The sequence below is a fragment of the Callithrix jacchus genome, chromosome 10 (genome assembly GCF_049354715.1).
Source record: "Callithrix jacchus isolate 240 chromosome 10, calJac240_pri, whole genome shotgun sequence".
Taxonomy (NCBI): domain Eukaryota; kingdom Metazoa; phylum Chordata; class Mammalia; order Primates; family Cebidae; genus Callithrix; species Callithrix jacchus.
In genome coordinates, this window is record NC_133511.1 from 84,484,409 (window position 1) to 84,500,830 (window position 16,422).

The following is a 16,422-nucleotide window of genomic DNA, read 5'->3' on the forward strand; positions in this document are numbered from 1 at the left end:
GCTTAGACTTGAACTCCTGGCTCAAACAATTCTCCTGCCTCAGCTTCCCAAGTAGTTGAATTTACAGGATTAGGATTGGCACTTCTTTAATACTCCTGACAGAAGAGTTCAGTGGTAGTTTTCACCTATTCCAAAGAACCAGACTCACCACAGTTCAATTTTGACCTAACTTATGAAAGATGACAATGAATAACATTTCCCAAAGCTTTCTGTAAAAACTTGCTGATTTCTACAGTTATAATATTTTTCTTGTGTCTGTAAATTTATACACTGAGACTTGGGGTGTTACAAGCACAGTATCTGTGCCACACTCAGATACTGTGGCTGGTGTGTGTGGGAGTGGCCAATGAGACCACACACTTTCTTTTCTCAGTTTTTCAGCCCAAGGAAATTACTTAACTAAATCATAGCCTTATGTAAGCCTCATGAATGTAGGTGAGATATAATTCACATCTCATAAAATTTCTTCTTTTAAAGTATACATTTCAGTGGCTTTTATTATTTCACAAAGCTATGCAACAATTACCACCAGCTAATTCCAGAATATTTTCATTATCCCAAAAAGAAACCCTGTACCCATTAGTAGTCACTTCCCATTTCCCTTTTCCCACTGCCCTTTAGCAACCACTAATCTACTTTCCATCTCTATGGATTTGCTTTCCTGAATGTTTCATATAGATTAAATCATATAATATATGGCCTTTTGTGCTTGGCTTCTTTCACTTAGCATAATGTTTTCAGAGTTCATTCATGTTGTTGTATGAATCAGTTCTTCATTCATACATTCCTACAGTTTTGTCAAGATAGGTTTTAATCACCACACCATTTATTTTACACTAAATTCTTTGAAGAAAATTAATATCTATGTTAATATCTACTTCCAGGTCTATTATAAAGCAACATTTTAAGAATTCAAACAGAGGCTGGGCGTGGTGGCTCACACCTGTAATCCTGACTTTGGGAGGCTGAGGCAGGTGGATCACCTGAAGTCAAGAGTTTGAGACTAGCCTGGCCAACGTGGCGAAACCCCATCTCTATTAAAAATACAAAAATTGGCCAGGTGTGGTGGTCGGCACCTGTAATCCCAGCTACTCAGGAAGCTGAGGCAGTCTCTATTTTACTGAATCCAATCTGCTACTAAACCCATCCACTGAGTTGTTTTTTTTTTTTTTGAAACGGAGTTTCACTCTGTTGCCAGGACTGGAGTGCAGTGGCAGGCACAATCTCAGCTCACTGCAACCTCTGCCTCTTGGGTTCAAGCAATTCTCCTGCCTCAGCCTCCCATGTAGCTGGGACTACAGGTGACTGCGTAGCCCGCCACTATGCCCAGCTAATTTTTTTCATATTTTTAGTAGAGACGGGGTTTCACCATGTTGCCTAGGCTGGTCTCAAACTCCCGACCTCATGATTTGCCTGCCTTGGCCTCCCAAAATGCTGGGATTACAGGTGTGAGTAACTGCATCCGGCCTGAGTTCTTAATCTCTATTAATTCTATTTTTTAGTTCTAAGATTTCTACTTGGTTTCTTTTTAATAAAATTTTCCATTTTGTCCTCTTTTTTTCTTGAACACACTGATCACAACCATTTTTTAGTCTGTGTCTGACAACTAAGTTTTGTGTGTGTTTGTGGGGCTGTAGTGGGGGGATGTCCTGTTTCTATTGTCTTTTTTCCTTCTTGGTTTTCTTGGTGTACCTGATAGATATAAATTATATGCTGAGCATTGTGAAAAATTATAAAGGGTCTATATATTATCTTCTTCCACCAAGGGTTGACCCTATCCTGTGGCAGGCAGAAACAGTCAGGATCACCTTAATAAAATCAGGGACTGAGCTGACTTAAGGACAGATTTTTTTTTTTTTTTTTTTAGACAGAGTCTCACTCACTCTGTCACCCAGACTGGGTGTGACCTCAGCTCACTGCAACCTCTGCCCCCCAGGTTCAAGTGCTTCTCCTGCCTCACCCTCCTGAGTAGCTGGCACAGCCGGCTAATTTTTGTATTTTTAGTAAAGACAGGGTTTCACCATGTTGGCCAGGCTTGTCTCAAACTCCTGGCCTCAAGTGATCCTCCTGCCTCAGTCTCCCAAAGTGCTGAGATTACAGGTGTGAGGCCACCCCACCTGACCTCAAGGACAGACTTTTATAAGGCTCATTCTACCTCTAAGTTCTCCCTCCTAAGATGGGTTACTCCAGTGATGCCAACTAACAGCCTAGGATGTTTACTTGCTCCTCTTCTTCTTGATAAGGTACTGAATTCCAATTGCCTCCTCAACCTGAGACTGCTGAAAAGTTGGCTGTTTTTCAGAGGCTTTCTGCTTATTTAGCATCTTTTTCTTTTCTTTTTTTTCTTGAGAGAGTCTTGTTCTGTCACCCAGGCTGGAGTACAGTGGTACAATCTTGGCTCACTGCAACCTCTGCCGCCCATGTTTAGGTGATTCTTCTGCCTCAGCCTCCCAAGTAGCTGGGACTACAGGTATGTGTGACCACACCTGGCTAATTTTTATATTTTTAGCAGAGATGGGGTTTTACCATATTGGCCATGCTGGTCTCAAACTCTTGACCTCGTGATTCGTCCACCTCAGCCTCCCAAAGTGTTGGGATTATAAGCATGAGCCACCGTGCCTTGCCAGCATCTTACCTTTGAAGCTCAGTAATTCAACATATCTCTTAGGGTGAGAAACTCAGAGTATCTCATCCTTTTTTTTTTTTTGAGACAGGTCTTGCTCTGTTGTCCAGGCTGGAGTACAGTGATGTGATCATGGCTCACTGCAGCCTCAAACTGCCAGGTTCCAGTGATCTTTTCACCTCAGTTTCCTGAGTAGCTGGGGTCACAGGCACACAACACCATTCCTAGTTTTAAAACATTTTTTTATAGAGATGGGGTTCTCAGTCTGTCGCCCAGGTTGGTCTCAAACTCCTGAGCTCAAGCAATCCTCTTACCTCAGCTTCCCAAAGTCCTGTGATCACAGCTATGAGCCACCATGCCCAGACCTACTCACTTCTTCATAACTTCCTTTTCTCCCAAATCTTGGATCTGAAAGTCCTAGTTATTTTGGTAGAAAGAACAGCAACTTTTGTCTTTTCAGCCGTGTGAGACTGCTAGAGACTCTGCAGGTTTCTCTGCCTCTTAGCTATGGCCCTCTGCCCAGATTCTCAGCCATTCTCCCTGCATCAAGAATCAGTAAGTAGACCAGGTATGGTGGCTCATGCCTGTAATCCCAACACTTTAGGAGGCCGAGGCGAGTGTATCACTTGAGGTCAGGCCAGGTGTGGTGGCGAGCACCTATAATCCCAGCTATTCGGGAGGCTGAGGCAGGAGAATTGCTTGAAGCTGGGAGGTGGAGGTTGCAGTGAGCTGAGATCATGCCACTGCACTCCAGCATGGGCAACAGAATGAAACAACAAAAAAAAGAATCAGTAAGTACCCCAGGAGAAAAGCTATTGGCAGAACTGCCTCATCTCTTTGCTGTTTCCTTCTCTATAGAATCTTGGCCAACCATGTCTTGATTGCCTAAACAGCTTTCCAAAGCCTTCCAACAGGTGTTGGGTGTATTTTGTCTTGCTTTTCTAGTTATTTTTCATAGGAACATTAATCTGTCACAGTTACACCATCAGATACATAAACAGAAGTTCCCACCTATTATTCTTCACAGAAATGCTTTGAGTAAAGAGATTTGAATTCTGTAACTCTTCCACCAGGATACTATTTTTTAAAATGCACTTCCTACCGTGTGAATCCTGCCTATTTTAAAAGGTTCAACTCAAGCAAAAAAAAAAAAAAGTGAATGTAAGTATTCTGAAAATTACAATGCTCTATACAAATCCATTTCTTTTAGTGAGCCTTTTCCAATTTACCCTCAACTCAGTGATTAGTCCATGACCTGAACTTATCTATCCTACTTGGAATCCTTCCGTGCTTAAGAAAGCAGATGCTAGTTAGCAAAGTATATAACACACGACTAATTCACAGAACATTATTAATACTTACGTGTTTCCATTCATGTAGATAAGGAAGATATATCTTCCCATTTGCATCAACATGCTTTCCTGTTTTAATAGTCATTGAACTAGTAGGCTTAACAAAACAGATAGGGGGATTATATGGGTATGTGTCCAGTAGCCATAGGCATATTGGAATATTATATGTATTACCTAAAAAAGAAATAGAAACTTCAGTTACTCTATTTTTATTTTTAAATTAATAGCATAATAGGTAAATAAGAGACAGCTACAACAAAGCAACACTTAAAAAAAAAACAACAAGTATTTTGTGTTTCAAAGTTCTGCTTACAATCAGTTTCTCGCATTTTCAGTCTTTTAAACCACAACAGCAGGATGAAGGAGCTAACTGATTACTATTCTACCAGCATCTGTTTGCTATTGCAAAATGTTTTTTATGAATTATCTATTGAGCCCTATTCTTTGCTACTTGACTCCTGTCACTTCAGTTAATAAGGATGGCTGGGAAGGGATACAGAAGGAAGGAAGAACAGGGATTAAGGTACCATATCATGTGTTAAAATAAGCTACACCTGAAATTCTCTTACGAAAAGCCAGATTACAAAACCCAATCCAACTGCCAAACAGACGCTGACTGGTATTCACAGCTTGACCAATGCCTTATGGCATTTTCAGTGATAGTTATTCAGATCAGTGATGCCCACTTCTCTGCTTTATATATAAAATCTCAGTTGAGAAAGTTGACTCAGTGTTTCAAAGGATCCAACAGATTAAATATGTGAAACATAAATCATACTCTTTTCTTACTATGCTCAAAGTCCTATGTCCCAAGTAACTATATGAATCTCCTAACATAATTAAGATGCATTTTTTCCTTTAGAAACAGTTTCACTACACATAAATGCGTATACACAAATTTCACCTAAAGACACCAGATATCTGTGAGTCTTTGGATTTGCCTTTTTAACCACAAATTACTTCTACAATGAACAACAAAAAAGCTCCAAAAGAATATATCCTAATACATAAGTTTATTTCCATAATCCAGAATTCTCTGCTTTGTGAAAATGAAGAATTCCCCAAAGTAATTTAGGCTTGTGGACTATGCCATATGAAGAATGGTTAAAGGAACAGAGGTTTTGTTTAGATATGATTTATACATATATCCACCCCCACCCCATACCAATTTCGCCCAGCAGAATTTATTTCCTGAGGGCAAAAGCAAAATTAGTAATATTAAATTTTACTGTCTTCCCTAAACTTATACTTGCTTTATAAAATGCTGATGCTCAATTAACTGTATTTTCCCTCTGCTTTTTATGAATGGTTGACTTATTATTTAATAGCATCTCAAATGTCACTTCCTCTGTGATCTTCTCACGTGGCCTTGCTCTCCTCTGTAATCTCACAGCAGTTTTTCATTTTATAATTCTATAGCAGTTACAGAATAGTGTAAATAGTTATCTATTCCCTTTGTTTCCCTATTAGTGGAGTTCTTCCAAAAGAGGTACATCCTTTACTCATCTTTGTATCCATAGCTCCTCTCGTTATTGCCTTATGCATAGCAGGTACTATGTAAAATCAATGGGTAAAGGACATAGGTCTTAACTAGTTACAGGGAGTACTTAACAAACAGAGCTGTCCAAATACAAAATGGTCTCTCATGAGGCTAAATGCTTCCTTACCACTAAGTATTTAAGCAGAGGGTAAAGGACTGGGTAACAAATTGATTATCTATCATTAGCATTATCACCAACATCACAACCATAAATAATAGCTACTTTTAATTGCCTGCTTATTATATTCCAGGCTCTGTGCCAAGTCCTTTACATCCATTATTTAATAAATGCTCATTTTCCCCACGTTAGGTACCATTACCCAAATTTCATAGATGTCCACCTAGAACATGTCACGAAACTGCTAAGACTGGCGACACAGCAAGACTCTGTCCCCGCCAAACAAAAAACAAAAAAAGAAAAGGTAATGTATTGTGTTACAATGTTATTATGGCTAAGCTATCACTAAGCAATCAAAAGTTTTTCAACACTATTAGAGTCTTATTTTGGGAGGCCGAGACGGGTGGATCACGAGGTCAAGAGATCGAGATCATCCTGGCCAACATGGTGAAACCCCGTCTCTACTAAAAAATACAAAAATTAGCTGGGCGTGGTGGCACGCACCTGTAGTCCCAGCTGCTCGGGAGGCTGAGGCAGGAGAACTGCTTGAACCCGGGAGGCGGAGGTTGCAGTGAGCCGAGATTGTGGCACTGCACTCCAGCCTGGCACCTGGCGACAAAGCGAGACTCTCTCTCAAAAAAGAAAAAAAAAAATTTATGGAATCTCCATCATATATGTGACCACTGACTGAAACAGTTATGTGGCTCATGATTGTAGTACTTGGAAAAATGGACCACAATGCTATGGTCCCTGTAGTTATGTTTGAGTAAGAACTCAAACATAAGTCCGTCCTAACTTTGAAGCTTATATCTTAGCTTCCCATTGTCAGAGAAGTTTGAATGGTGTGGGAGGCTGAACTAGGAGACAAGTAAGATCCCTTTCTAGATTCTTTGATTCTGTGAAACATTATAATTCCTCAGGTGAACTTAGGCACTTATTTGTTCATATATCTTGGTAAAGAAGTTTGAAAAGCTGAAAATGTTAGGTGTTGCTGCCAAATAAAAGTCAATGTAAATAGAAGTTAAAATCCCTGTCAGTATGAAAGCCAGGAGAAAGTAGATTTAATTTACTTATAACTCTTTGGCAACATATTTATTATGTATTCAAAATTCATCTATGCTGGAAACCTAGTAACATAAAACATATTTACCTCTATAAGGCACAGGAATTGTTCCAGTGAGGTTCATTAGTTCCCGGGAACTGCCATCGTTAAAAACTGAAAGGAAAGAACAATGATTTAACCATGAGCATTTTTTTCAGATATACTCCCATAAGTTATTCTTTCAGAATAACTGGTTAAATGCATTTTTATCCTTGAAAGGGGCTAACTTGTCAATGTATCGTCCATCTTGTTCAATAACTAAGAATTTTTTGTTAATTCACTCAATGTGATTGGTCAGCTTTTTTTGGGTGGGGGGGCAGAGTCTCGCCCTGTCACCTTGAGTGCAATGGCATAATCTTGGCTCAATGCAACCTCCGACTCCGGGTTCAAGCAATTCTCCTGACTCGGCCTCCTGAGAAGCTGGGATTATAGGTGCACGCCACTAAACCTGGCTAATTTTTGTATCTTTAGTAGAGAAGGGATTTCACCATGTTGGTCAAGCTGGTCTTGAACTCCTGACCTAGTGATCTGCCTGCCTGACAGTACTGGGATTACAGCCATACGCTACTGAGAGAGCCAAATGATCAGCTTTTGAATTAGCAAAGATAAGATGCTTTGAATTACAGTCATGTGTCACTTAACAATAGGAATATGTCTGAGAAATGCATCATTAGGCAATTTTGTCACTCTGCAAACATCATATAAAGTGCACTTATGCAAACCTAGATGGTATTTAGCCTACTACAACTCTAGGTCATACGGTATAGTCTACTGTTCCTAGGCTACAAACATGTACTGCATGTTACTATATTGAAGATGTAGACTATTGTAACACGATGGTAAATATTTATGTAATTTTTTTTTTTTGAGATGGAGTCTTGTTCTGTCACCAGGCTGGAGAATAGTCGTGTGATCTTGGCTCATTGCAACCTCCGTCTCCCAGGTTCAAGTGATTCCCTGCCTCAGCCTCCTGAGTAGCTGGGACTGTAGGCATGCACCACCAGGTCCAGCTAATTTTTTGTATTTTAGTAGAGATGGGATTTCACCATGGCCAGAATGGTCTCAATCTCCTGACCTCATGATCCACCTGCCTTGGCCCCGCAAAGTGCTGGGATAACAGGCATTAGCCACTACGCCCAGCCTATGTATCTTTACATAGAAAAGGTAATGTAGGCCGGACACAGCGGCTCATACCTATAATCCCAGCACTTTAGGAAGCTGAGGTAGGCAGATCACCAGTTCAACGGATTGAGACCATCCTGGCCAACATGGTGAAACCCCGTCTCTACTAAAAACACACAAAAAAATTAGCCAAGTGTGGTGGCACACGCCTGTAGTCCCAGCTACTCGGGAGGCTGAGGCAGAAGAATCACTTGAACCTGGATGACGGAGGTTGTAGTGAGCTGAGATGGTGCCACTGCACTCCAGCCTGGTGGTGACACAGCAAGACTCTGTCCCCCATAAACAAAACAAAAAAAAAAGGTAATACATTGTGCTACAATGTTATTATGGCTAAGATGTCACTAAGCAATAAAAACTTTTTCAGCACTATTAAAATCTTATGGAATCTCCATCATACATGCGGTTTGTCACTGTCACTGACTGAAACCTTGTTATGTGGCTCATGATTGTAGTACTTGGAAAAATGGATCAGAATGCTACAGTCCCAGTAAATATGAGCTCTTGGTCCCTAACTAACATGATTATAAACCTATTTAAAAATCACTACCAAACAATACCATACTAAATGTTACTCTAATGTCATTATGTTTTAGAGATCCCATTTATCCCTAGTCATTCACAGTTATTTATTATTGTTTTTTAGAGACAGGGTCTTGCTATGTTGTACAGGCTATTGTCAAACTCTAGGCTCAAGCAATCCTCCTACCTCAACCTTCCAAGTAGCTGGGACTACAGGCGGGCACTATCATGTCCAGCTTTTTTTTTGTTTTTTAGAGAAACGGTCTTGCCAAGTTGTCTAGGCTGGACTTGAACTCCTGGGCTCAGCCTTCTTAGCCAGTATAAAAACTAAAAAAAGGAAAAGTTCATAGCCAAATATAGACATTTTCTTTTAATCCGTATTTCTCATACCACACGCATTTTTCTATCTATAATTTATGTCTATAATTAAAATGGCACCTAGTTTGTATTACCTGGACAGCTATTTATTTCTAACAATGATTTGGAATTAACATTATATCACATAGGGGAAAGACTGTAATGTGCAGTATAAAAGCATAGAACTATAGCCATCTACTGTGTAATGTTTGGGTCAACGATGGACTGCATATAAGACGCTGGTCCTGTAAGATTATAATACTGTATTTTTACTGTAACTTTTCTATGTTTAGATATATAAATACCATTGTGTTACAACTGCCTATGGTATGCAGTACAGTAACATCTGGTATAGGCTGTAGCCTAGAAGCAACAGGCTATGCCATATAACCTAGGTGTGCAGTAGGATTTATCATCTAGGTTTGTGTCAGTGTACTCAATGATGAAATCGTCTAATAATGCATTTCTCAGGCCATTTCTCTATCACTACAAAATGCATGACTGTACACTGTTGCCCTTTGTTCTTTTCCTTACTGTTGACAAATGTAAACTATACTGCAATGTATTCTGATTTTGTGCATTTTAAAAAAGAAAACCATCTTATGTAAATTTGGGGCTTTGTTTACTCTAAAAGAATTTTGGTAACAATGGTATATACTTGTTCCAGCCATACGAAACTGTACAAGATTTGATAATGGAGTCTTTGACAGTTTTGATCAATGTATTTAACTCTTTTATATGAAGTAAAAACTATAAAGTTTTAGCTCCATTTTTCTCCCCACTGAAGCCATTTAAAAACTAACTTTAATTCCGGTAATGTGTGGAGAGAAATAGGGGAGGCTGAGATGAGAAGGAATCGTGCCCTAGGTTTGGAAGAAGACTTTGGGTTCATGTCTGTATTGTTCAGGAAATGCAGAACTGATTGTCCCTCTGCTGCTTCCCACCTCTCTTCACCAGGTTTCTAATGTTTCAAAGCCTTGGAAGGGAGTAAAATTTACAAAGTCTCAGCTACAAAATTCAGTTCCTTGCCTTCATAGCTAAGGATCTCTATCGAATTAAAGACCACATTAAATAACATTTTACTCATCTATAAAAGAAAGGGACAGTGGACAGTCCAGAGTACAGTTTTGTAAAATGTGTTTCTGAAATTATGAAGAGACACTATGGGGGCAAGGAGTTTCAGCAGTTAAATAACTTTAGAATGTATTACACAATATATTCTCTCTCGTGTTGGTGATATACAACACAGTAGCATATTAAAGGCTCCAAGAAATCTTCATGCAATGAAACTCAATTCGTTTAATCCCTAAGTTGCTCAAACTTAACTACAGAATTCTGCCTCTGCCCCCAGCACAACTAAGGGTCTATAGATAACACTTTGAGAAATGGACTCGATTTTATCTTTAACATGCCCTCCTGTCTAAATTAGCACAGTTCTTTGTCAGAGGTTTTTTTTATTTTTTTGAAACAGGGTCTTCCTCTGTTGCCCAGGCTGGACTGTAGTGGCATAATCTCGGCTCACTGTAACCTCTGCCTCCTGCGCTCAAGTAACCCTCTCGCCTCAGCCTCCTGGGTAGCTGGGACTACAGATGCACCAGGCTAACTTTTTAAATTTTTTTGTTGAGATGAGGTTTCAGCATATTGCCCAGGCTGGTCTCAACTTCCTGGGCTCAGTGGTCTGCCTGTCTCAGCCTCTCAGACTGCTGGAATTATAGGAATGAGCCATGCGTCCACCTAGAGTTTTTTTTTTTTTGAGACAGAGTTTCACCTGTCACCCAGGCTGGAGTGCAGTGGCACAATCTCAGGTCACTGCAATCTCTGCCGCCTGGGGTCAAGCAATTCTCCTGCCTCAGCCTCCCAAGTAGCTGGGATTACAGGTGCCTGCCACCACACCTGGCTAATTTTTGTATTTTCAGTAGAAACAGCGTTTCACCATGTTGGCCAGGCTGGTCGTGAACTCTTGACCTCGTGATCCACCCACTTCGGCCTCCCAAAGTGCTGGGATTACAGGTGTGAGCCACCACGCCTGGCCAAGTATTTCTTTTTAACTTAAAAAACTAGGCTGGGCGCAGTGGCTCAAGCCTGTAATTGCAGCACTTTGGGAGGCGAAAGCGGGTGGATCACGAGGTCAAGAGATTGAGACCATCCTGGTCAACATGGTGAAACCCCATCTCTACTAAAAATGCAAAAAATCAGCTGGACATGGTGGTGCGTGCCTGTAATCCCAGCTACTCAGGAAGCTGAGGCAGGAGAATTGCCTGAACTCAGGAGGTGGAGGTTGCGGTGAGCTGAGATCGCGCCATTGCACTCCAGCCTGGGTAACAAGAGCGAAACTCCATCTCAAAAACAAACAAACAAACAAACAAACAAACAAATAAATAAATAAAACTAAAGAAATATAAAACTTTTTTTTTTTTTTTGAAACAGGGTCTCCCTGTGTCACCCAGGCTGGAGTGCGGTGACGTGATTTCGGCTCACTGCAACCTCCATCTCCTGGGTTCAAGCGATTCTCCTGCCTCAGCCTCCCAAGTAGCTGGGATTACAGGCATGTGCCACTACGCCCGGCTAATTTTTGTATTTCTAGTACAGACAGGGTTTCATGATGTTAGTCAGGCTGATCTCAAACTCCTGACCTCAGGTGATCCGCCTGCCTCGGCCTCCCAAAGTGCTGGGATTACAGGCGTGAGCCACCGCGCCCAGCCAAAACATTTTTATTAGATCTTATAATCTGCTACCCTCCAACAGTTTTATTAAGCGGTGGTGCAATCCTACAATTGAAGAACACACAGGCCTCAAAGAAAACGGAAAAAATTACAATCATTAACAAAGAGAGTAAACTCCAAGTAGAGGAATTGCTATTTTTATTGCATAAACTCACCATATGAATCCAAAACAGGTTTGAGATCTTTGTATAGAGTAATAACATTGACAGTTTCACGTACAGTTAGGTCTCTGTATTTGTACTGAAAAGCAAAATTGCATAAGAATTTAGTTTAAAACCAATGCATATATTTTACTGCTAGATGAATTTTCTTAAAACCTTTTCCACTAATCGTTAACATTAAGGAAAGCCTGAAAGAACCTAAAAATCCCACAATGCTATTATCTCACTAAAATAATCACTATTCCCTTAATATCAGAAAATAGCTATAGTCTCAAGTCATGTTTTTTATGTTTTCAGTTTGAATCAGGATCCAAATAAAGTCCATACATTGCATTTGTTAAAATGTCTCTTAAGTCCCTTTTAATTTATATTTTTTAACTCATCATTTATGGCTTTTTAAAGATAAAATTCACACATTTAAAGGGTACATAGTTCAATGTATTTTAGTATATTCAGAGTTGTGCAACCGCCACCATAATCAATTTTAGAACATTTTCGCCATCCCTAAACAGAAATTCATACCCTTTAGCAATCACCCCCCAATTTTACTTGTCCCCAGCCTTTATCCTGGACAACCGAGAATTTACTTTCTGTCTCTATAAATTTGCTTATTCATACAATATATGATCTTTCATTACTAGATTCTTTCACTTAATAGGTTTTCAAGATTAACCATGTTCTAGCATTTATCTGTATTTCACTCCTTTTATTTATTTTTTTTGAGACAAGGTCTCGCTCTGTTTCCCAGGCTGAAGTACAGTGGCACAATGATAGCTCACTGCAACCTCAAACTCCTGGGATCAAGTGATCCTCCTGCCTCAGCCTCCCAAGTACGTAGAATTACAGGTGTGTGCCATCATGTCCAGCTAATTTATTTTTATTTTTGTAAAGACAGGGTCTTGCTATGTTGCCCAGGCTGGTCTCCAACTCCTGGCCTTAAGCAATCCTCCTGCCTCAGCCTCCCAAAGCGTTGAGATTTATAGGCATCTATGGTCCACTTCTTACTGCACATTTATCTACTGTTCAGCTACAAATACAAATACTTAACTGATGGGCACATCTCTATTTTGGCTCCTTAGAATTTATTTGTTAAAGAAATCTGTTCATTTGTCCTATAGAGGTATGGAATTTGTTAACTGTATCCCTTTAGTATAAGATAAATGTTTCTGATTTAGTTGGATCTAGAGGTTATTATCTTCATGATTAAAAAATTTCCTTTAATTTTTTTTTCCTCTTTCTCTCTAAGATCACTTTATAGAGGATAATGTTTTTCATCATGAAGCACAATGTATCTGAGTATCTTATGATGTTAGCAATCACTGATGCTCAATGTCTAGAGACCTGGTCTCTTCAAATCCACTCCAATTAGGCTTCTAAACGCAGCACTTCACTAAACTTGTTCATTAAGGTCACCAATAACTGCCACATGATATGCAATGACCGATTCTATCTTCATTTTACTTCACCTATTAGCAGCATTTGACCAAGTTGATTTGGCAATATTTGACCAAAATGATTCCTTCCTTTTTTTTTTTTTTTTTAAGATAGGGTTTCATTCGGTTGTCCAGGATAGAGTGCAGTAGTGCTATCATGGCTCACTTTAGCCTCAACATCCTGGGTTCAAGTGATACTCCCACCACAGCCTCCCAAGTAGTTGGGACTACAGGCACGCGCCATAAGACCTGGCTAACCTTTAGATTTTTCATAGAAATGAGATCTCACTATGTAGCCCACCCAGGATGGTCTCAAACTCCTGAGCTCAAGTGATCCTCTCACCTCAGCCTTCCAAAGTGTTGGTGTTACAGGCATGAGCCATCAGGCCCAGCCCCCTTCCTCTTAAAACATGTTCTTCATTTGATTTCCAGGACATCAACTGTTCTCCTGCATTGTCTCTGTGTCTTCTCAGTCTCTTTGCTGGTTCATTCTCTTATCCTAACCAATTATTATCAGTGCAGGCTCAGTCCTTGGTCCTCTTCTCTATCTAAACTCATTCCTTTGATCACCCTCGTGGTTGAAAATATAATTTATATGTTGAAAACCCTCAAATTAAAATTTTCCAATCTTAGCCTCTTCTCTGAACTCCAGAAAACATGTATACAATTAACAATTTGACGTTTCCCCTTGAATATTAATGAATGTCAAATTGGAACATGATCAAAACTGAATTCCTTATCTTCTTCCCCTCAAATTTACTTCTCCAGTGTCTTCCATATGTATTTATATATGTATGTATGTATGTATGTGTGTGTGTGTATATATCCTTCCAGGTGCTCAGGACAAAGACTCTGACATTATCCTTGATGTCCTCTCTTTTCTTCACACCCACAGGAAATCTGTCAAAATATCCTGCTAGCTTTACCTTCAAAATATAACTGTAATCTCCATAGCTACAGTCCTGGTCTAAGCCACCAGCATCTCTCACCTAGATTACTGCAACAGCCTCTTTATGGTGTCTCTGCCTCCATCTTTAACCCCCTGCAGTCTAGTCTCAACATAGCAGCTAGAGTAATGCTAACAGCTAAAACAGAAATGGCTTTTCATCATACTCCAAGTAAATGCCAAGGTTCTTACAATGGCCTACAAGGCCCTCTAAATCTCCTATACCACTGATGCTCTATGTCTAGACCCATACCACCACTTCTTCCCTTGTTCACTCCAGTCTAATCACCCTACCCTCCTTTGTTGTTCCTCTATCATGCATGACAAACTTCTGTCTCAGAGGCTTTGCACTTGTTTTTCCTTATTTCTGAAATGTTCTTACCCCAAATTATTCCATGCTGGTTTTCTTTTTGAGTCAGGATCTCACTCTGTCACCCAGGCTGGAGTACAGTGGTGTGATCACAGCTCACTGCAACCTCAAACTCCTAGGCTCAAGTAATCCTCCCATATCAGCCTCCCAAGTAGCTGGAATTAGAGGTACATATCAAGCCTAGTTCATTTTTTATATTTTTAGTAGAGAAGAGACAAGATCATACTATGCTGCCCAGGCTGGTCTGGAACTCCTGGCCTCAATACGATCCTCTAGCTTCAGCCTTCCAAAATGCTTGGGGCTCAGAGCTGTGAGCCCCGTGTCAAGCACAGTTTCCTACCTCTCTCAAGTGAGCTCAAATAGTTTTTTTCAGAAAGACCTCCCTTTACTATCATATATAATACTGACTCATCCCAATTCCAGCCCCTAGCACTCCATTTCTCTTTCCTGCTTTATTTTCTCTAAAGCATCTATCACTTTCCAACATACTACTTAAGGTATTAAGTTGTTTACTGCTTTAAGAATTTAAATTCCAGAAGCATATTGTCCGATTGTTCACTGTTGTATCCCTAGAACCTAAAACCTTATGAGGGATATGGCAACCTTTATTTTGTTATTTTATTATTATTATTATTTTGAGATGGAGTCTCACTCTGTCACCCAGGCTGGAGTGCGGTGGCATGATCTTGGCTCACTGCAACCCCTGCCTCCCAGGTTCAGGCAATTCTCCTTCCTAAGCCTCCTGAGTAGCTGGGATTATACGTGCGCGCCACCACGTCTGGCTAATTTTGTATTTTTAGTAGTGATGGGGTTTCACCTGTTGGCCAGTCTGGTCTCAAACTCCTGATCTCAAGTGATCTGCTCGCCTCAGCCTCCCACAGTGCTGGGATTACAGGCATGAGGCACTGCACCTCTCCAATTCTATTACTGTTTACATTTTCTTATTTTTTGACAGGGTCTCAATCTGTCATGGCTCACTGTAACCTCAAACTCCTGGGCTCAAGTGATCCTGCTGCTTCTGCTTCCCAATTAGCTAAGACTACAGGTGCAGGACACCAAGTCTGGCTGATTCTTATAATTTTCTGTAGAGACAGAGTCTAGCTACGTTGCCCAGGCTGATCTAGAACTCTCGGCCTCAAGGGCTCCTCCTACCTCTACTTTCCAAAGTATTGGAATTACAGGCATGAGCCACCACACCAGGCTGACAGTTTTCTTCTACTCATTTAGCAGTGACTGCACCTTTAGAAATGCTATAAACTATGTAAAAATATAAGTGGTTGTATGTATGAAACATCTAAAGTGGAAAGCTTTTTCTGTAAAGCAAGAAGGACTAATTTAGTATAAATATATCTCCGTTAATTGCAAAAATGATAATACAGAAGGGTGATGAAAGTTACGTTTAAGGGCGAGGTGGCTCACGCTTGTAATCCCAGCACTTTGGGAGGCCAAGGTGGGTGGATCACGAGGTCAGGAGTTTGAGACTATCCTGGCTAACATGGCGAAACCCTGTGTCTACTAAAAATACAAAAAAATTAGCCAGGTGGCACTAGCCTGTAGTTCCAGTACTCGGGAGGCTGAGGCAGGAGAATTGCTTGAACCTGGGAGGCGGAGGTTGCAGTGAGCCGAGATTGCGCCACTGCACTACAGCCTGGGCGCAATATATATATATTTATATATATATATAAATAAGGCAGGTGGCCAGAGTACCATGATGGGTGAGAGTCTACAATCAGATAAAGAGAAAACAATGACCTTCACCCTAGCCATGTGTACAGAGCACACCAGCTAAAAGGAAAACATTTCAAGCCCTTATTTAGGAGGAAGGAGCCCCGCAACTGCTTCTATTACTTTACTTTCTATTCTTACCTGTCTAAAATTCACAGGTTGGACAGAAAATTCATAGGATGCTCAGAACCATCATAATCACATACAGGAGTCTCAGTTTTTCAGATATTAAGCCAAGGACCAACAGACAGGTAGGATGCCCTCTCCCACC

At 40.4% G+C, this 16,422-nt stretch overlaps 1 protein-coding gene across 3 annotated transcripts in view; it reads right to left on the bottom strand.

Annotated features, from left to right (window-relative positions):
- TSG101 (tumor susceptibility 101) overlaps positions 1-16,422 on the bottom strand; it is a 52,252-nt gene that overhangs the window by 33,818 nt on the left and 2,012 nt on the right. The window contains exons 2-5 of one of the 3 annotated variants that reach the window (XM_054242150.2): positions 14,439-14,581; positions 11,672-11,756; positions 6,784-6,849; positions 3,986-4,149 (exon numbers count right to left, since the gene is read on the bottom strand). In XM_054242150.2, the coding sequence (XP_054098125.1) occupies positions 3,986-4,149; positions 6,784-6,820 (201 nt within the window). In that variant the 5' untranslated portion in view covers positions 6,821-6,849; positions 11,672-11,756; positions 14,439-14,581. The remainder of the gene's footprint in view (positions 1-3,985; positions 4,150-6,783; positions 6,850-11,671; positions 11,757-14,438; positions 14,582-16,422) is intronic. The other 2 variants (XM_035265968.2, XM_035265969.3) reach the window with 2 other exon arrangements.